General features: G+C 40.6%; 2 protein-coding genes across 11 annotated transcripts in view; both read right to left on the bottom strand.

The window, feature by feature from the left end:
- Nucleotides 1-11,533, bottom strand: part of FAN1 (FANCD2 and FANCI associated nuclease 1) — a 33,955-nt gene extending 22,422 nt beyond the window's left edge. For 6 of the 10 annotated variants that reach the window (XM_019831973.2, XM_019831974.2, XM_045058917.1 and 3 more), the window contains exons 1-4: nucleotides 11,344-11,533; nucleotides 9,473-10,888; nucleotides 7,392-7,532; nucleotides 5,072-5,273 (exon numbers count right to left, since the gene is read on the bottom strand). In XM_019831973.2, coding sequence (XP_019687532.1) covers nucleotides 5,072-5,273; nucleotides 7,392-7,532; nucleotides 9,473-10,736 — 1,607 coding nt within the window. In that variant the 5' untranslated portion in view covers nucleotides 10,737-10,888; nucleotides 11,344-11,533. Of the gene's footprint in view, nucleotides 1-5,071; nucleotides 5,274-7,391; nucleotides 7,533-9,472; nucleotides 10,889-11,060; nucleotides 11,217-11,343 lie in introns of those variants that run through there. The other 4 variants (XM_006932318.4, XM_045058916.1, XM_045058918.1 and 1 more) reach the window with 2 other exon arrangements.
- An 8,716-nt stretch (nucleotides 11,534-20,249) lies between these two features.
- Nucleotides 20,250-21,806, bottom strand: LOC109501142 (40S ribosomal protein S29-like). The gene has a single exon (XM_045060723.1). The coding sequence runs from the start codon at nucleotides 21,478-21,480 to the stop codon at nucleotides 21,304-21,306; it is 177 nt and encodes a 58-aa protein (XP_044916658.1). The 5' UTR covers nucleotides 21,481-21,806; the 3' UTR covers nucleotides 20,250-21,303.
- Nucleotides 21,807-22,350: the final 544 nt, after the last annotated feature.

Here is a 22,350-nt window from a genome sequence, read left to right as displayed (position 1 = left end):
TGTGACTTTGAAGCATAACTTAACCTCTCTTGGCTCAGAGCCTACCTAGGGACATGGTGAAGATTAAATGAAATGTTATCTCCAAATAGTTTCACACATGGTTTGGCTCAATAAAAGGGCAAGACAGGGTTTACACTGGTCATCAATGTGTGAAATACCAGGAAAACTCATAAAAGTATTACCTATCTGACATGAGCAATTTTCACTTCTTGACAAGTGACAATTCAGACTAAATAATAGTTATTTTTTTTTAAATGTCATTATTGGAGTGCGTGGCTAGCTTAGTTAGTAGAGCATGCAACTCTTGATTTTGGGGTTGTGAGCTTGAGCCCCATGTTAGACACAGAGATTACTTTTTTAAAAATTTGAAAAAATAAAACAAAATGTCATTATCAAAGGCTATTGGTTAGGCAGCATATTTTCATGCACCAAGAAGTGGTACCAAGATTTGGTGCTGTTCTGTGTGTGCAAAGTGGTCCAGAGGCATCTCCACTCCAGGGTAACCTCTGTAAATCCTGGTTTGATTCTGGATGCCTTCAAGGTAGGTTTGGAGGTCTGAATCAAATTCAGGGCCACATGGACCCTCTAGCTCTCACAACTTGGATACCATCTAGAACAGTGTTTCTCAGGGCACCTGGGTGGCTCAGTTGGCTCAGTTGGTTGAGCATCTGACTTTTGATTTCAGCTCAGATCATGATCTCATGGTTCATGGAATAGAGCCTTACATCAGGCTCTGTGCTGATAGTACTGAACCTGCTTGGGATTCTCTCTCTCCTTTCTCTCTGCCCCTCCCACATGCACACTCACGCTCTCTCTCAAAATAAATAAATAAACATTAAAAAAAATAGATCAACGTTTCTCAAACTTGGCACTATCGAGATCTGGGCACAGCAATTCTTTGCTGGGGAGGAGGGCGCTGTTACAGGAGGAGGGTATTCATTACAGGATACTCAGCAGCATCACTGGCCTCACTAAATGCTAGCAGCACCCACTTCCCTCTTCATCACGACAATCAAAAATACCTCCAGATGTTCCCTGGAGAGCAAAGTCACCCCCAGAAGCTATTAACCTAAAAGAAGTGCTGCATCCCTAGGGGTGTTGTAGGAATCAATGCCACCACCAGAGGCATGAGGGGACAGGGGTGAGATTCTTATCACACCACCATTTAATTGAGAACCACTCATCCACAGAGACTGATAAAAAGAGTCCAATTCCTCCATCTTCATTCAGAGCCCCAGCAATGCAGTCGGCTAAGTCTCCGAGTTCAGAAGGAACCATAAAACATGGTAAAATGAACAGTGATTATCTACTGGGATGAAGAAAGTGTAAATGATGCGCCTTTTTCTGTTTCTTCGTGATAACAGCAGAGTAAGATAACAAGACACTGCCCTCACATGGGGCTGTCAGAGACAGATCCCAGTGCAAGGCTCTAAAACAAAACGAAGAAATAAAGTACAGTCTTGAAGGACAGTGATTTTAGTACAACTAAAATAGCCTTGAGAATCTTATGCTCCTACAAGTCCAAAGTTAGGAATAAAAAAAAAAGTTAACCTTATTTCTTTTATTTCTGTTCATATGCCTAGTGCTTATACTGAGAGAGTGTTGCTTGCTAATTTTAATGTTCACTTACTTATAAAATGTTATATAAGGTTAACAAAAAATATGTAATGAATGCAATTATAGAAAGGATTTAGAATGCAGGATACAAAATCAATGTACAGAAATCTGCTGCATTTCTATATAACAATTATGAAGCAACAGAAAGAAATTAAGAAAACAACCTCATTTACAATGGCACCAAAAATAATAAGGCACCTAGGAATAAACCTAACCAAAGAGGTGAAAGACCTGTACTCTGAAAACTATAAAACACTGATAAAAGAAACTGAAGAGACATTCCATGCCCATGGATTGGAAGAACAAATATTGTTAAAAGTCTGTAGTACCCAAAGCAATCTACACATTTAATGCCATTCCTGTCAAAGTACCAACAGCATTTTTCACAGAACTAGAACAAACAAGCTTAAAATTTGTATGGAACCACAGAAAACCCAAATAGCCAAAGCAATCTTGAAAAAGAAAAGCAAAGCTTGAGGCATCACAAGTGCAGAGCTCGAGTTATACTACAAAGCTGTAGTAATCCATAATCCTTACACCCAATGTGGGGCTTGAACTCACACCCCCGAGATCAAGAGTCCCATGCTCTACCAACTGAGCCAGCCAGGCACCAACAAAGCCGTAGTAATCCAAACAGTATGGTACTGGCACAAAATAGACACATAGATCAATAGAACAGAAAATCCAGAAATAAACCTACAATGATATGGTCAATTAATCTTGACAAAGCAGGAAAGAATATCCAATGGAAAACAGTCTCTTCAACAAATGGTGTTGGGAAAACTGGACAGCAACACGCAGAAGAATAAAAAATGAAACCACTTCCTTACACCATACATGAAAATAAATTCAAAATGGATTAAAGACCTAAATGTGAGTCAGGAAATCATAAAAACCTTAGAGGAGACAGGCAGTAACCCCTTTGACATTGGCTGTAGCAACTTCTTACTAGTTATGTCTCCTGAGGCAAGGGAAACAAAAGCAAAAATAAACTCTTGGGACTACATCAAAATAAAAAACTTCTGCACAGCAAAAGAAATAATCAACAAAACTAAAAGACAATCTATGGGATGGGAGAAGATATTTGCAAATGTCATATCAAATAGTATCCAAAATCCATAAATAACATACAAAACTCAATACCCAAAAAATAAATAATCCAATTTAAAAATGAACAGAAGATATGAACAGACATTTTTCCAAAGAAAACATTCAGATGGCCAACAGACACATGAAAAGATGCTCATCATCACTTACCATCAGGGAAATGCAAATCAAAACTACAAGGAGAGGGCACTGGGGTGGCTTAGTCAGTTAAGCGTCTGACTCTTGGTTTCAGCTCAGGTCATGATACCACGGTTTTGTGAGTTCAAGCCCTACATCCGGCTCTGCGTGGGCAGTGCGGAGCCTGCTTGGTATTCTTTCTCTCTCCCTCTCTCTGCCCCTTTCCTACTTGCTCTCTGCTCTCTCAAAATAAGTAAATAAACTTAAAAAAAAAGAAAACTACAATGAGCTATCACCTCACACCTGTCAGAACAGCTGAAATCAACAACACGAGAAACAACAGGTGTTGGCAAGGATGTGGAGAAATGTGAACTCTCCTGCCCTGCTGGTGGGAATGCAAAGTAGTGCAGCCACTCTGGAACAGAGTATGGAAGTTTCTCAAAAAGTTAAAAATAGAACTAGAGGAAGATCCAGCAACTGCACTACTAGGTATCTACCCAAAGAATACAAAAACACTAATTTGAAGGGACGTATGTGCCCCGGTGATTATTGAAGCATCATTTACAACAGCCAACTTATGGAAGCAGTCCAAGTGTTCATCAACTAATGAATGAATAAAGATGTGGTATATGTATACAATGGAATATTATTCAGCCATAAAAAAGAATGAAATTGTGCCATTTGCAACAATGTGGATACAGCCAGAGAGTATAATGATAAGTGAAATAATTCAGCCATAAAAGACAAATACCATGTCATTTCACACATACATGAAATTTAAGAAATAAAACTAACAGCGAGCAAAGGGAAAAAAATAAGAGGGAGGAGAAATCAAGAAACAGACTCTTAATTACAGAGAACAAACTGATGGTTACCAGAGAGAAGGGAAGTGTGGGGATAGGTTAAATATGTGATGGGGATTAAACAGGGCACTTGTGATGAGCACCAGAGGGTGTTGTATAGAAGTACTGAATCACTCTACTGTACACCTGAAACATATAATACTGTGTTAACTGGAAGTAAAATAAAAACTTTAAAAACAACTTAAAAAGAAAGGACTTTGAAGAGATTTAACATACTACAACCATGTGGATCTTAAAGCCAATTAACTCTAAATACATAATTAAAATATTTTTTTAAAAAGATACAGTATAAACTTTTTGAAGTGTTAGTAGTGACAATTTTCTTAATAATTTTTTATACCTATGTTTTATAAAAGAGTAGTATTTATAATATCTTCCCAACAAAGATGGGCTCTTGGCAAGTAACAGCTGAAAGTTACCTGTGCACAAGCACATGTATATCTTTGTGTGTATTCAGATACACACAACATATATATTATACAAAATAAATAACACTGACACTGTTTTAAAGTATTTTCAAAAGCATCACTCACTTCATTCTCAACAATTCCAGGACAGTGGACTCCCAGACTAAAGTTATTATAGTTGTATTTTATACATCATGTGAGCAGAAGAAATAAATTCTTAAAGTTTTCACATTTTTCCCAAACTGAAACAGTTCAAGGTTGTCACAAAAGCTAAAGAGGGGTGTCTGGGTGGCTCAGTCAGTTAAGCATCAAACCCTTGATTTCAGCTCAGGTCATAGACTCATAGTTCATGACATCAAGCCTCACGTTGGGTTCTGTGCTGGTAGTATGGAGCCTGCTTGGGATTCTCTCTCCCTCTCTCTCTGTCTCTGCCCCTCCCCAACTCATGCCCACCCATGCTCTCCTTCTCTCTCTCTCTCTCTCAAAATAAAAAAAATAAAAAAATTAAAAAGCAAAAGAAACAAACCACAGTTTTTAGTAAATTTTATGTCTAAACTCAAAAATAGTTGCATATTAAGACTGACAGATTACATTTCAATAAAAAGTTGACTAAAATAAATATTTGACTGAATAGTTTACCCTTAAATCCTGTAGGAACAGCAGCCAAAACTGCATTTTTCTTGAATAATAAAATACTAGAATTTATTAAAGGCCTATTGCCTCCTAATTTTTCGTGGTCCTAGAAATTTCTTGCTCCAAATATAGTACTACAAGAATTATAAATAATAAACCAAGAAAGAATCCAGGCTATTGTAATAAGCCTTGTAATACTCTTTTGACTTCTTAATCTAACTGCAACTGAAACAAATAATTATATTTTGAAGAAATGTACTGTTATAATAAGTTAATATGTGCTATCAACATTTTAAATGCTTTTATTGTTATGACGGTCAACAAAACCTTTTTAAAATCACGGCACCAATTCCAGACTGATTTTTTCCCCAAGTGCAGACTGAAGGCTGTTTGGCCAATTTGAGAAAGGCGTCCACGAGCTGCTGTTTCTGTCCATTGGGATTCACCAAGTGGAAGGTCTTGGCCAGGGTTTTTAGTTCAGGAGCAGAAAGCAGTTCAAGCACTTCAGAGAGTTCTTGCAACTCAGACTCTGAAATGGATTTAAAAAAAAGAAAAAAAGTTAAACATAGTTTTAAGGAATTTTACTATTTTCTAGCTCTATTTACTTTAAGAAGAATGAAGCTTAGTTATATGCAAATATAATGGAATTCTACTGCAGAAATTGTAATTAGTTTGCCAAAGCAATTATTAAAGAATATAGAGGGGCACTTGGGTGGCTCAGTTGGTTAAGCGTCTGGCTCTTGATTTCAGCTCAGGTCATGATCTCATGGTTTGTGAGGTTCTGTGCTGACAGCCTGGAGCCTGCTTGGGATTCTCTCTCCCTACCTCTCAGCCCCTCCTCCTGCCACCCCTTGCATGTATGCACACATGCTCTCTCTCAAAATAAATAAACACACACAGAAAAAAAGAATATGGAAAATAGATACCTCATAACAGTTATAAATTAACAGCATTTCTCACTAAAAAAACAAAGGAAAATAAAATAAAGACACATATGGATAGCCATTATAGCTTGCACATTCTCCTTAAAAACTCACTGGTATATTTGCTCTCGGATTACAAACCCTTCAAATGGACCTCTCCCAAAGCTGACCATCAGCTCTCCTCCCTCCCCACAGGCCTCTTCATGGATTCACTCACTCAACATACATGGATATGTCTGCTATTATAGGCCCCAGACATCACCCTAGACCCAGGATGCAGCTGAATCAGACTTGGCTGGTATCTGCCTTCTAGGCATTTACAGCTTAGGGCAGTGCCTTTTTCCTCCACTCAGCAAGTACTTAGTGGGTGCACACTGCATGCCAAGTAATCTTCTATGGCCCAGGGCACACTACAATGACCAAAACAAGTCCTGGTCCACAAGGAGCTCAGCTCCTAGCATAATAAGCAAGTATGCATGTCAGGTGGGGATAACGGTTATAACGAAAATAAAACTGGCTATGGCAAAGCAAACATGGCAGGGAGCAAGTGGTCAGGCAAATGTCTGATGACGTGACACAGAGCACAGCTGGATGAAATGAGCCGTGTGGCAGCAAGTACAAGGCTCTGAAAGAGGAGTGCACTCAGCATGCTGAAGAACACCGAGGAGCGCTCTGTGGCCATGACAGAGCAGGAGGGGCAGTCAGAGCCAGGTTCCACAGGGTTGTGCAGATCGAGGGCAAAACTCGGACTTGACTGAGTGCAACAGTGAGCCACGAGGGTTCTGGTTTTGTTGCCTAAAGGTCGTTTAAAGGTAAGTCAAGGCTCACCTGCATCGGTCACCTGGCATGCCTGTTAAACTTGTGGATTTATGAATCTGCATCAAATCCTCCAGGTGGGGACAGGAGCTCCCAGGTGACACTATGGCACTGACGCGTGGGAAGCAGTGCTCCAAGCAGGGGTCCGAGTCCCACTACCTAATCCTTCACGTTCAAGCCTCTTCACTGAGCATCTATGCCTTCCCCCAGGCCCGCCACATCACCTAACCTCACTTTACTAACTGCTCTCCACTACAAACCACCACACAGAAACCACCTGGCTTTGGCTTGATTTGCTTATTTCAGTCTACACTGTCAGCAACTACTGAAGACTCACATTCTTCCTCTACCTACGTTTCCAGTACAACACTGCATTCAGTACAGGTAGGTGCTTAATGAATCTACTGACAAGACAACCATAGTTATCTAATAGTCTCATAGGCCTAAGTCAATGAACTACTGAGGCAATCAACTTATAAACTATAAGAGCTGTATATGCGTGCGTGTAGGGGTAGATGAAACTTTTAGAGGCGATATTAACTTCAAGCAAACCAGCTTTATTCTATCACAAAGATAAGGCATCTGAATGAGTCAGATTCTTGCTGGAAGGTGAGAGCTGAGAAGGGATGAGTTTCTTCAGCGGCCCACGGCCACCTATCTATCCAGAGAGGACTTTATCGTCCTAAATACGAAACAGCCAAGAAAACAACAGTGGTCTTCACACAGGCTGAGAATGGCTTTAACATGAATACTCTGTTGTCCTAAGGTTAAAAATTCAATTAAAAAAAAAATTACTATTTACCAGGCACCAACCAGGAGATGACACCATCCTGGTATCACCATCATTCTGCAGAAACTTAGTTATTCGTGTCATATTTTCATTTTACATTTCCTTTGACTAATCATACCTGTCTGCAGAAAGCCTGCTTGCTGCAGTTCTCCAATCACAGGTGTTAAGTCAGGAGCAATCTCTTCATATTCCAATTTATTCATCTTAATCCAGCCAAATTTACGTTGAAAAAGTCTTACATATAACTTCTGACCACTAGCTGCAAGAAAAGTCGTGAAAATTATCTCTCTTCTCAAAACAACATACAAACATTCACTTTTTAAAACTGAATACAACATATTCTATTAGAAATACACTTATGCTTACTCAACTGATCACCCAAGAACATCTTTTTCTTCCTTTGGAAGATACAATTTATTTCATATGTAAGTCCCCATGGAGATGTCTCCTTGTCCTGTGTGCCTGCCACCATAGGACAATAAGAATATCCAGGATGGGACCAGCTCTGCCACTTCTGAATTATACAAATCTATGAACCTTACTGAGACTCCATTTTCTCTTCTGTTAAAAAAGTGGGGGTGGGATGGGGCAATAACACCATCTTCCCAATGTTGCTGAAAAGATTAAACAAGATGAGGCATTCGGTGATTGGTGTATAAACAACAAAAAAATCTCCAAAGTTGGTCATGGTTATTGGCCATTTTAAAACTTCTAAGTACCAGGTTTCCCACTGTCTAGCCACCAACATTTTTACTCCATCAGAGAAGCCCTACCCAGAATTCCAGTTATTTTATTCTCCCTTTCAGCTTAATATGAACGATTCTATCGTTGGTAAAAATAATCTGAAAAGATTTTCAAAATTCGTCTAGCATTGGTAGGGCAGCCATCTCTAACTTGGTGATCTTGGCCAAGTTATTTAATTAACCTGGTCAGTTGTCCTATTATCTGGATTATCTTCAAATTTCTGCCAATTCTAAAATGGTGTAACTGTGTTTCTTAAATCTTCAACTCCCCACCCCCTTTTTTTCCTTAAAGAGGAAAATTCAATTAGCAGTACTTATTTTCACACAGAGACACTGAAGATTATTCTCTGTGGGGAGCCATACACAAGAATCTGCAGAAATTCCATTCAGGGAACTATTCATTCTTCTCAATTATACAGAAGCACAGAGCCATGGACTACTCAAATGCTCACATGAATACAACCAGCACCCAACTAAAGATCTGTAACTTCCATGGACAAAGAGTCAATGTGGTGTCATTTATGTCCATGTTCTAGTGAGGACAGCATAAGTAGAGACGGAGGCTGTGAGGATAATTAATGCAACTGTGCCTAGAGAAGTATTACTCGCATGTCAAAGCAATACTAAGAATACCGTAATTCCATTGTGTGCATTTAAAACAAAAACCCTTCTGTTGAACATTCCTGGCAATGTTTAAGATTTTTTTTTAACTCTACTGAAGAGTCAAACCTGACTACAAATTATGGGAGGTCAGTGTAGCTCCCAAGTAAGCGTTTCCTACCTCAGAAGGGACTCAGTTCCATAAAGCCATCATGGCCCTTTGGATTAGCAATGCAACAAGGGTGGCTTTTGCTCCAAATGTGCACTATCGGCTCAGAGCCACCACTGGCTGCCAAGGAACTGAGGCATAGACCATTATTTTTAAATGCACCAATTTAGCCTGAAAGTTTCCAATTCCTCCACACCCTGACCTTAAAAGGCAGAGTCAAAAAACCTAAAATTGAAGGAAAAAATAAGCCTTAATATACTTTGGTTTGTTCTTTCCTGTATTTTACTTCAGTTTTGAGAAAATGGTGTGTAAAAACAATAAAACAACCTAAATTAAGCTTGATTACATGCTCAAAAGCAAAGTATACTCTTCTAAGTCACAAAGGTATTTTTTTTAACCTGGAAAAGGCTGTTTTATTACCATCAAATATACATATAAAGGAAAAACAGATGCTTCCATTATAACCAAATTACAGCTTGTAAGGATGATACTGCAGAAGCAGACATCACTGGACACAAAATCTCTTTTTCATGCATGTTCTTCTCAAACCTTGTGGCTGGCTGATTCCCAGGAGCATTCCCAGAGGACTCACAGAACCACACTGACTCCTTGTGGTCATTAGGTTACTGCCCAAATCAGGCCAGCAAATGGAAAACAAAAACTTGAAAGCACACGAGCTTGAGATACCTGATAATTGATAAAATTTAGTTACAATTCCCCTCTCATGTTCATCAAAGAGCATCCTATCTTCTTCATTCTCAAATACAGCTCTCAGCACCACGAGGAAACTCCGAAGGTAGTAAGGATGACTTGGTGGTACTGTAATTGTTTTACCAGGAACATCACAGCTTGACCCCTGCTCCAAAGGAATTCCGCAAGTGATTTCATTCTTTAAGTCACTGTCACCTTCCGGAGAAAGGTCCTGGATGTTATGCCCTTTAGAATCATCATGTGTAGAACTATCAGACTTTGCCTCCCAATTTGACAACTGTGTTTTAGTTTCTGAAGCAACAGTCACTTTCACTTCTTCACAACTACCTGCCTCACATTTTTCAACATCTTGATTATCTACTCCTTTGATGCTCTCCCACTTTGCAAGACTGTGCTCTGAAGTAGACTTCAATGTATTCCCAAGAGTTAAATCTGGTGAAAATAACATAGCAGCATTATCTGAGAAGGCAGGGCCAAGGGGTGATCTCTCATATTCCTGGGTAGCCTTTTGGCTTTCAGCTTCCATTATTTTTGTGCCTTCTACAGTATGTTCAGGTGTACTCTGCTCCTTAAGAGAATCACAGGCAAACACATTTTCCTTTTGAGAACTGTTCTCCAAAATTTGATCCTTGTCCTCAGTCTCTGAACAGTTATCAACCAGGGTCCTAACCACTGTGGATGAGGAACTCTGTGGACTCTTATTGGCAAATTCCTCATTCTTATCTATTGCTCTTTTAGCCTCTGTGTATCTTCTGGACAATTTAGATGACAGGCTTCCCAAAGTAATGACTTTCACATTATGATGTCTCAGCTTATCTTGATTTTTGCACCCCAAATCATCATTATTTTTAAAGTAGGGGCTGGTCTGCTGTTTTACGCCCATTTTTGCCGAATCACTTTGGTCAGGGGTTAAACTTATCTTTGATGGTGACAACTTTCCTGGCGTTACATCTTCTAAGACAATATTGGTTAAATCTACTGTAGGCACATGTGAATTTGTTAAGTCAACATGCCTCTGATCAACTGGAGTAATGTCATCACTGTCAGCACACTTTTCATCAAGATGCCGGTTTAAGTCATATCTCTGCACCATTTTACTACAAACAGGGCAGGCAAGCTTAGCAGGTGGTGCATTGTTAAAAAATGAAATAATAGAGTTACATTCTTTCGTTTTAGTTTTACTGGCTGATAAACTTCTACGAGGTCTTTTCTTTGCAGGAGCTTTCCCTTCTGACATCATGAGTATTAGAAAAACTGGGTGTGTCCAGTAATAAAACCCAGGATATCACTGGAAAAAAACAACAATGGTTTACTTTTACTTCCCTGTCTTGAAACAATACAAAGGGGGATTCTATTTGGCTTCATGTTTTTCATTTAGTCAATTTCTTCTTCCTACAAAATAAAACACATGTGGATTAAAAACACTTTAATGAATTCAACAACAGAGTGGAAAACAGTAAAACGTGCAATGGCAGTATCCCTTGAGATAAGGAAAATCCTGGGCTTGGGACAGAAGACCCAAGACTACTCCCAGCTCTACACGCAATCTCCGTGTGACCCTTACCCATAAAATGACGGCAGTAGGCTCCGCAGGGATATTTTCTCACACTTAAGATCTAAAATTACCCATTTTTTAAAAGGGAAAATTTGACTATTCCAGATCCCCCTTTGAAAACTACTGCATCAGTGGCTTTTTCCGGGCCAGAGAATGCCTGTCTGCCCGATCCCCGGAGTCATTCCGGCCTCACTGCCCTGCACGGAGAAACTCCACCGCCCCCCCACCCCACTCCAAGTCACAGACATCTGTCAACACGCATGGGTCCCCCGTGCAGCTATGGCCACCGCACCTCTGAGGCTCGGGGGAGGACGATCCCACTGGGGCCGCGTGCGCGCACGTGGGACGCGCACCTGGGCTCCGCCAAGATGCCCGCCCTGTCGCCCTCTTCCACCCTCCCTCCCTGCCGCCCTTAGCCGCCCGCGGTCTCCCCTCCCGCGCGCCGGCCTGCCGGCGACCCCGGCCGGCCACCCCACTCCTCCCACCGGGCTCCGCGCGCCCAGGCATTCCCAGCCGATCCCCGCATCTCGGCTCGCCATAGGCTCGGCAAGTGGAGGCCCGAGTGATCGATCCCTCTTTCCTTCCAGGTTAAAGGCTCCTTCCATCCAGAGTGACCGAGTCTAGCCGAGCGGTGCAGGGAGGTCCGGGAACCTCCACTCTCCACGCCTGGAGACCCCTGCACGTGCACTTGGAGGGAGCCCCTGGCCTCAGTCGTTGGGAAGGTTGCCCGTGGGGGCCGCGCTCATCGTCAGAAGGGGCTTGCTGGGAGCAGATGTACACGGGGGCTCCACCGACCGGGCGCCCGCGAGTTCGCGCTGTGGGCTCAGTAGCTGGGCATTCCCAAAGATGAGCTGCTCGCCGCCTTGCTAGATGTGAATAACCTCCAGAGCAAAGGAACAATAAAACGAAGTCAAGTCGTTAGGGAGCAGTGAATTGGGGGTGTTCATTACTTCCGTTTTTCATATGGCTTAATTGTGAAGCCATGCAGTTAAATGTATAATAACAGATATTTAACGGGGCGCCTGAGTGGCTCAGTCGGTTAAGCATCCGACTTCGGCTCAGGCCATGATCTCGAGGCTCGTGGGTTTGAGCCCCGTGTTGGACTCTGTGCTGACAGCTCTGAGCCTGGAGCCTGCTTCGGATTCTGTGTCTCCCCCTCTCTTTGCCCCTCCCATGCTCATGCTCTGTCTCTATCTCTTAATAATAAATAAATGTTAAATTTTTTTGAAAAAAAAATAGATATTTAACAACAGAAATTGGTAACTGAAAGATAAAGTGTATCACTCAGCTCTTCAGCACGGTTACCAGCTGGTTCCAGCATCCCCATGAATGACCCAGAATGTAAGCAGAAATTTCTGAGTACAGGGGCCACTTTACCAGTGTGGTCCTTTACCAGTGCTCTCCACAGTGGTCAGCACTGTGTAATTACTCTGTAAATACATATCGAATGAATATGGATAAATGAACAAGTCAAAGAGAAAAGGAACATGAATAGGGAATTCACCCACAAATATGTATTAAGTGCCTACCTCATGTTCTTGATGCTCAAAATATGGCAGCGAACAGAAATGAGGAATAGGGGGTGGGGGGAATCCCCTGCCTTCATGGAGAATATATTCTGGTGAAGAAAGACAAAACAATAAATAATGTAGAGAATTAAGGAGGAGAACTTCGAAGAAAAAACTGGGAACATCAGGGTGAGGACGGAGATGAGAATTACAGTGTAATTCTCAGAGTGGTAAGGAAAGGCTCCACAGAAAAGGTAATCTTTGAGCAGACTTGAAGGAAGTAAGGCAGTGAATACTTGAGAGAAGAGAATTGTAGGCAGATGAAACAGCAACAGCCTCTCCCTGAGGTAGAAGCTTGCCTAACAAAAACACCAAGAAGGCCAAGACAACTCACTGGAGCAGAAGTGAAGTGAGATAGGTAGCAGAGAGAGGGCAGATCATGTAGGGTAACAAACATTTTCTGTAAAGGGCCAGGTAGTAAATATTTTAGGGTTTGTTGGCCATAGGATCTCTGGTCACACTGCTGTTGTAGTGTGAAAGCAGGCATAGACAATACGTAACATAAGAGTGTGTGGCTGTGTTCCAATAAAACTTTATTTATAAGTAGCTGACCAAATTTGGCCTCTGGCTATAGTCTGCTGACCTTTAATAAAAGGGCTTGCTGGACATATGGATATTAGCATTTACTTTGAGTAATATAGAGGAACCATTCTGCATGTTGTGTTAAGCAAAGATGTTGGGGAGCAGGGACTGAAAGCAGGAGTGGAAGCAGGGAACACAGAAAGCTAATGACGTAATCCCAGGAGAGATGATAGTGGCTTGGGTCAGAGTGCTAGTGTTGCAGTTGACAAGAAATAGCAAGATTCTGGATACATTTAGTAGGTATAACCAATGAACAATTTGTTCATGGTACAGGATGTTAAGGTATGAGGGAAGGAAGAAACTGTTCTATCAACTAGAAGGATGGAAGGGAATAAATCAAGAGTTTAGATTCGGACATGTGTCTTAGTCCATTCAGGCCACTTACAGACTGGATGGCTTATAAATAATAGAAATTTATTATTCACATTTCTATTGGCTAGAAGTCCAAGATCACGGTGCCAACACAATCAAGTGCTTCTTCTGGATCCCAGGCTTCTTGTTTTATCCTCACATGGTGTAAGGGGCTAGGGAGCCCTGTAGAGCCTGTTTATAAGATCACTAATCCCATACATGAGGTTTCTACTCTCATGACACAATCACTTCCCAAAGGCCCCATATCCTAATACCATTACACTGGGGTTTGGCATTTCAACATGAATTTGGGGTAGAAGAGGCTTCCTCTTCACCCCAGGCAGGAGTGCCTGGGTGGCTCAGTCAGTTAAGGGTCTGACTTCGGCTCGGGTCGTGATCTCATGGTTCGTGGGTTTGAGCCCCACATCCAGCTCTGTGCTGACAGCTCAGAGCCTGGAGCCTGCTTCGGATTCTGTGTCTGTCTCTCTCTTTGCCCCTCCCCCACTCACGTTCTCTGTCTCTCTCAAAAATAAACATAAAAAAAAAAAAAAAAAGAGGAAGGGCAGACCCAAATGTTCAGACCATGGCAACATGTAAGTTTGAAATGCCAGTTAGACATTGTTGTGGATGAAAAGACACATGAATTTATTAATGAAATAAGATCAGGAAATAAAAATTTGGGAGTCATCAGGATTTATACAGTATTAATATATGGCACCAAGGAGTGACTACAAATAGAGAATTAAAAGGTCAGGAAGACTTGGGGCGCCTGGATGATGCAGTTGGTTAAACTGTTGACTCTTTGTTTCTGCTCAGGTCATGATCTTACAGTTCGTGAGTTGGAGCCCTGCATTGGGCTCCTCAATGATAGCACAGAGCCTGCTTGGGAGTCTCTCTCTCCCTCTCTCTCTCTCTCTCTCTCTCTCCCCCTCCCTCTCTCTCACAAAATAAATAAATAAACTTTTTAAAAAAATCTATAAAAGTTCAGGAAGACCTAACACTACAATAAAAAGAGGGGAGATGAGAGTGCCAGCAAAGGAGTCTGAGAAGTTACCAGTGAGGAAGAAGGAAAACACTTGGCATCCAGAAAACCAAGTGAATCATGTGTGTTGAGGATTGGGGGATATCAGATGCACCTAGAGTGGAAGTAAGATGAATGTTGAGAACAACCATTACATCTAGCAATGTGGAAGTCATTTGGTAACTTTGACAAAAGCTATTGTGGAACAGTGAAATGATTGAATAGGATTCAGGAAAGAAAGGGGAGACAGGAATTGGAGACAATGCAGGAACCCATTCAGAACCCCAGAGCTGGTATGAAGATTATTTTAAGCTGAAGGCATCAGCGGATACAGAAAGAAGCCTTCTTGGAGCTTCCCTTATCTGACTACAAGAGACTTCTAGGAAGTAAGGCTGCCATAAATTCCCTCTTTGAGGGGTAGATGAGGGTGGACTTTCATTACCAGGAAGGAGACCTAAAATATATCTACCATAAATTCTCTCTCCAGGGGAATCTTATGGCCATGGAGATGGAAAAAACCTCACACCTGCATGAACAAGCATTATCACAAACTTTCTTATCTCCCATTTGTTCTTCTAGAAACCCAGGTGCTCTTCCCCCAAAGGCTTTTTCTACCCCCCCTTTTTTCCCCTACTAACTTTAACCATTTATCAAGCTACTTCTTTTGTAAGCTCCCATAATTTTTCTTTCCAATCTTCTTCTGTCAGGTGAATTCACAGGCCCCCAGACAATAAACTTAAGAGGGCAGAGGAAACGTTTTTCCTCTCCAACAACAGTAAATGTAGAGGTTTCGTACTGAAGGAGAGCAGTGAGGTATAGCCAAAGCTAAGGGGGGAAGTGGGGTTGAGTTTTGTTTATTTAATATGGAAAAATAACAATGTGCTTATATGCTGATAGGAATACTCAGGTAGAGTAAAATATGAAGCAGGAGAGAGAAGACTTGCTGGAGGAATATTCTTAGGTAAGTGAGGGGATAGGATACAGGCTGCAAGTGAAGGGGTTGGCCAAGTAATGAAATAGCACAGCACAACAAAATCCTAAAGTATTTATGGGAATGCAATAAATCCAGTACTCAACACAGTAAATGTTGTAGGGTACTGAGGAAAATCTGACTAGTCAATAAATGGTTTTTGAGAACAGGTTACCTACGTGGAAAAATCCAGGTAGGTTACCTACCTGGATCCCTACCTCACACCAAATAAATACACAGCTTAAGGCTAAATAGATTAAAGTAACAATTGTGAAAAGCAAAGCTTCAAAACTTTTGGAATACAGGCATTTTTCAGAGATATGGGTTGGGTTCCAGACCACCAAAATAAAGTGAATATCACAATAAAGCAAATGAAATGAATTTTTTGGTTCCTTGATGCATACAAAAATTATGTTTACACTACACTGCAGTCCATTAAGTGTGAAAGAACATTATGTATTTAAAAAAAACATATAATACCTTAATTTAAAAATACTTTACTGCTGGGGCATGGGTGGCTCAGTCGGTTAAGCATCTGATTCTTCATTTCGGGTTCAGGTCATGATCTCACGGTTCATGAGATTGAGCCCTGTGTCAAGCTTTGTGTTGACAGTGTGGAGCCTGTTCAGATTCTCTCTGTCCCTCTCTCTGCCTCTTCCTCACTTGCTCTCTCTCTCTCTCTCTCTCAAAATAAATAAACATTAAAAAATACTTTATTTTTAAAAAACGCTAACCATCATCTGATCTTTCAGGGAGTCATAATCACTGATCAGAGATCACCATAACAAATACAATAATGAAAAAGTTTGAAATATTGTGAAAGTTACCAAAATGTGATCCAGAGATGTGAAATGAGCAAATGCTATAGACTTGCTCGACACAAGTCCGCCACAAACCTTGAACTTGTAAAAAGCACAGTATCTGCGAAGTACAATAAAGTGAAGGGCAGTTAACATGAGATATGCCTGAAAAGGAGATCATTTTATTATCTTGAAGGTATTATAGGATTCCTTAAATAAGAGAAAAACTGCTACTGTAAAGTAAGAGATTGATAAATATGGCTATAGTTAAATTAAGAACTTTCTAATAATGGCCATTTCTATTTCTAGCAATGGCTGTGTAGCTTATATTTTACTGGGCTAAAATACTGCATATCACAAGTATGAACAATGTAAAAATTATAAACAATATAAAAATTACAGAAACAAATGTTTGGTGACAATTTTAAACAAATTATAAGCAACTGCAAAGTGTAAAACACCAAAGCCTATTTGGTCATTGGAGAATGATCAAAAGTAGTCTGAAATTGGAGGGCCAGTAGCAAAAACAATAACAATCCATTGTAGGATTTTGACATACCTAGATGAATTATAGATTACAACAATAGCAAAAAGGATGAGAGTGCAAATGTAACTATATTGCTGCAATAGTCTTACATTTTATATGAAGTGGTAAAATATTAACTCTAAGTAGACTGTTTTTAAACTTTTTTAAATTTTTATTTATTTTTGAGAGACAGAGAGAGACGGAGTGCAAGTAGGGGAGGGGCAGAGAGAGAGAGGGAGACACAGAATCTGAAGCAGGCTCCAGGCTCCGAGCTGTCAGCACAGAGTTTGACTCAGGGCTCGAACTTACTAGCTGTGAGATTATAACCTGAGCCAAAGTTGGCTCCCCAATCAATTGAGCCACCCAGGGGCCCCTCTAAGTAGACTGTTTTAAGTCAAGGATGCATACTGTAATTCCTAAACAACTGAAATTAATGCAATGTAGAGTTAATACATTAAGGGAGAAATTCAAATAGAATATTAACATATTTGATTTAAAAAGTAGAAAAAGAGGAAGAGACAATAAAATTAGAAGAGACAAAGAGAGGGGTACCTAGGTGGTTCAGCCGGTGAAAAGTCCAACTTTGGCTCAGGTCACGATCTTGTGGTTCCTGAGTTCAAGCCCCGTTTCAGGTTCTGTGCTGACAGCTCAGAGGCTGGAGCCTGCTTCAGATTCTGTGTCTCCCTCTCTCTCTGCCCCTCCCCCACTCACACTCTGTCTCTCAAAAATGAATAAATGTTAAAAAAAAAAAAAGAGACAAAAAGAAAATAAATAGCAAAATGGTAAAACCAAATAAAACCAAACCAATAATTACATTAAATGTGCATGGACTAAAAGCTCCAATTTAAAGATAAGACTTGTCAGATTAGACTCAAAAAGCAATTCCTAACTATATGACATATAAGAGACCCAGGTAATTGGAAAGTAAGAGAATAGAAAAGGATATATTATTCAAACAATAATCAAAAGGGCCATAGTATTATACTGAAAGTAGACTTCAAGATAGAGAGTATTACTAGGGGTTGCTGGGTGACTCAGTTAAGTGTCCAACTTTGGCTCAGGTCACGATCTTGTGGTTCCTGAGTTTAAGCCCCGTTTCAGGTTCTGTGCTGACAACTCAGAGCCTGGAGCCTACTTCGGATTCTGTGTCTCCCTCTCTCTGCCCCCCCCCCCCCCCCCCCGCTCATGCTCTCTTTCTCCCTCTCTCAAAAATAAATAAACATTAAAAAAAAAGTTAAAAAAAAACCTTAAAACACACACACACACACACACACACACACACACACACACACACACACACGAGTATTACCAGAAAAAAAGAGGTCATTTTATAGTCAAAAGGGTCAACTCATGGGGTGCCTCAGCTGAGGTCATGATCCCATGGTTTGTGAGTTTGAACCCAACAATGGGCTCTGTACTGACAGCTCGGAACCTGAAGCCTGCTTTGGATTCTGTGTCTCACTCTCTCTCTCTCTGCTCCTCCCCCACTTATACTCTCTCTCTCTTTCAAAAATAAGTAAACTTAAAAAAAAAAAAAAAAGATGGGGCACCTGGGTGGCTCAGTCAGTAAAGCAGCCGACTTCAGCTCAGGTCATGATCTCGTGGTTTGTGGGTTCAAGCCCTGCTTCGGGCTCTGTGCTGACAGCTCAGAGCCTGGAGCCTGCTTCGGATTCTTTGTCTCTCTCTCGCTCTGCCCCTCCCCTGCTTGTACTCTGTCTCTTTCTCTCAAAAATAAATAAACATTAAAAACAAAATTTTTGTTAATAAAAAAAGAAAAGATGCTTTAAAAAAAAAGGTCAACACTCATGAGAAAGACATAAAAATCATAAATGAGTATGTACCTGATGGTAGGGCTTCAAAATACATGAAGCAAAAAATGACACAATTAAAGGAAGAAATAGAAAATCCACAATCATAGAGATTTTATATGCTTTTTAAAAATGTTTCTCTAATTTTATAACTAGACAAAAAAAATCAGTAAGGATAACTAAACAAAAATATTAAAGCTTTGGACTAATTGAAATACAGAACACTATAGTTAACAACTGTAGAACACATGTTTTTTCCTCTTCTCGGTGGTATAAATTCACTAATTCTGAAACCACTTGCATATTCTAGCCTTGAGTAAATGAATACATATATTGAAGACAATGGGAGCAAGATTTCTCACGGTTGGAAAAGGCATTACAGATGTGGAAAGAGTGAATACTAGAATATAATCTGCAGGGGCATTCGATTAGAATGAGAGGTTTGGGCATGCATTCATGTGCGGAATCCACACACACACACAACCATAATTTCCTAGCTCTGGTGAGTGGGCCTAGTAGCAATAGTAGCAATGAGCACGCTTATTTTGCTCATCTTTGTTTTAAAATACCAGTCTCCACTAAAAGGAACCAGCGTTCTGTGGGAAAATGACCAATTCCAGGGAAAAGACAGGATATGCCTGGAACATTCAGTAGCACCAGAAAATGAGGAAGTGCTCAGAGAATAATGGGAACCTATCAGAACTCAGAACCTGGTGGCCCTCACTGTAACAAACTCAAAATGTTTTCATCTCCAGCTTCAAAGCGACAAACCGATTATCTCGAACCTCTGTATATGAGGTACTAAAGACACACCTCTGCTATGGCCTTTCTGCCAAAAGTGCATAACCTGAAATCTAATCCTGAGAAAACAGACAAATTCAATTTTGAGGGACAGTCTATATAACTGGCTTGTATACCTCAAAAACGTCATTCAAGAAAGGCAAAGAAAGCTCAGGAACTGGAAACTAAACAGACATGACAGCTACATGCAGTGAGGAATCTTGGTTACCTGATCCTGGACCGGGGGGAGAGTTAGAACGTACATTATTGGGACAAGTGATAAAATCTGAATATGGACTGTGGATTACTAGCAGTGTATTGATGTTAAATTTCCTGACTTTGATAATTATAGTGTGGTTATACATTAGTGAATATTCTTTTTAATTATTATTTAAAATGTTTATTTTTGAGAGAGAGCACATGTGCACGTGCATGAGCTAGAGACGGTCAGAGAGAAAGGGGACAGAGGATCCTAAGCAGACTCCACGCTGATGCAGCGAGCCCAGTGCAGGGCTCTAACTCACATACTGTGAGATCATGACCTGAGACAAAGTCGGATGTTCAACTGACTGAGCCACCCACGATCCCCTAAATTATGATCTTTAAGTATGCTCTGTGCCCATTGTTGGCCTTGATCTCATGACCATGAGATTGAGTCACGAGTTCTACCGACTGACCCAGCCAGGCACCCCGGTTATTGAATATTCTTAGGAAATGCATACTGAGGCATTTAGGTGAAAGGGCCATGATGTCTCTAACTTCCTCTCAAACTGTTCAGAAAAAAACAAAATAGTAAAGCAAACTAAATTTACTAGAATTTTGCTGTAACTTTAAAACATAAAAATAAACAAGTTAAAAATGATACAGAGAACAACAAAAATGCTCCGTCTCATTAGCAGGAAAACATAAATGAAGACCACGGAGGTGTACACAGCAGAAAGGCAAAATATTTTTTAAACTCTGCCAATACAACCTCTGACAAAGATACAAGTAAGTCCAAGTTTGTACAACTACTTTCAAAAGCAACTTTCAAAAGCAAGTCTTTTGCACTTTCTACCCTGCGATTCTATTCTAAAAGACACTAGAGGCTAGAGCATAAGAGGAACACTGTGTGGAAACAGAAGGTTCAAAACAGCATTGTTCCTAATAGCATAAAATGAAACAATGTCTTCATGTGACTGGGTAAATAAAATTGTGGTAGATGCATATACTGTGCAGCGCTGTAAATGAATGGATGAATGAGGGAAATCAACAGTGAAAAAGCAAGCCACAGATGAGTGTCTTATTTTCATAAAATTCAAGTACTAGTGAAGTAAACAATGCATGAAGAGATATATATGGTCAAACATACGAATGTAAAGGAACGATGAACACAACTCAGAACCGTGGTTTAACTTTTATTTTAGAGAGAGTAGAAGGGAAAGAGAATCTTCAGCAGGCTCCACACTCAGCACAGAGCCCAACACAGGGTTCAATTCCATGACCCTGGGATCATGTCCTGAGCCGAAATCAAGTTGGATGCTCAATGGACTGAGCCACCAGGCACCCTGGTTTTCTCACTTCTTTAACATATGTGAAGTAGATGAAGAGCACCACTGAGTACCGTTTTGTGTTTTTAAAGAATTTATTTTTTTAAAGTAATCTACACCCAATATGGGGCTCAAATTTACAACCTTGAGATCAAGAGTCCTAGGCTCTGAGCCAGCCAGTGCCCCCGTTTTGTGTTTTTAGAGAAAGAGTGGTTTCTCCAATGTGTTGTTTTTCATAATTGAAGTATTTTTATTTTATGTACGAGTTGGCATTAAGGTAGGTAGGTATCTTGGATGGCCCATTCAAGGAGATTCACTTAGTCCAACTTAATGTAGCCTATATCCTTTGAGAACTGATGGAAACACTGGCGGCACATACTGAGGCCATATTGCCAGATCACACAGTACTGGTGTGAGCAGATGCGGCAAGGTGAGAACCCTGGCCAAATTTCCTCTTTCCTCAGATGGCTCTGGTAGAGCTGTTGGTGACCCATCTTGCTTTCTCAGATGCAACAAGGCAAAAAAAAAAAAAAAAGTTTACGTTATATTATGTTTCTAATTTATATAGAAAAAGTATGTAAATATTCCACCAGAATGTACACTTCATAGGTGTAAGAATCCTTTTGTTCGGTTATCTCGCTGGTACCTAGGATATTGCCTGGCAAAAGTAGGTATATAAAATGAACATAATCTTTAGAATGTGTCAAATATTGCATAAAAAAGCAAATGAACAGGGGCGCCTGGGTGGCGCAGTCGGTTAAGTGTCTGACTTCAGCCAGGTCACGATCTCGCGGTCTGTGAGTTTGAGCCCCGCGTCAGGCTCTGGGCTGATGGCTCAGAGCCTGGAGCCTGTTTCCGATTCTGTGTCTCCCTCTCTCTGCCCCTCCCCCGTTCATGCTCTGTCTCTCTCTGTCCCAAAAATAAATAATAAAAAAAAAAAAAAACGTTGAAGGAAAAAAGCAAATGAACAGATGTGCCTCACCTAGAGGCAGGGTGAGAAATGAAGATAAAAATGATTCTAACTATGCAAAACATCAAACTGCCCTTGGACAGGTAAGGTGAATCATTTTGGGAGCAAACATTCTTATCTTGACTAATCATTATGAAAGAAAGACTCAAGGGAAAGAGAACTAAGCCAGCAGTTGAATGGGGACTGGCAAACTGAATTTAAAAAGAAAGCAGGAACTCTTAGAGCCATAGAATACTCCAATTACCACTAAAACCAAATGACACTTTCACTAAGGCTGGACTGAGACCTGGAGACCTAAAGACACAACTCTCCACAGGCTCTTCCTGCCCACTCATTGTTCCCTGTGGATGAAAAACCGAAACAGCTTCGGGAAAAGCTGCTCTCATTTTCTTCC

The sequence above is a fragment of the Felis catus genome, chromosome B3 (genome assembly GCF_018350175.1).
Source record: "Felis catus isolate Fca126 chromosome B3, F.catus_Fca126_mat1.0, whole genome shotgun sequence".
Taxonomy (NCBI): domain Eukaryota; kingdom Metazoa; phylum Chordata; class Mammalia; order Carnivora; family Felidae; genus Felis; species Felis catus.
Note: the sequence above shows the minus strand (reverse complement) of the source record. Positions and strands in the feature narration are given on the sequence as shown.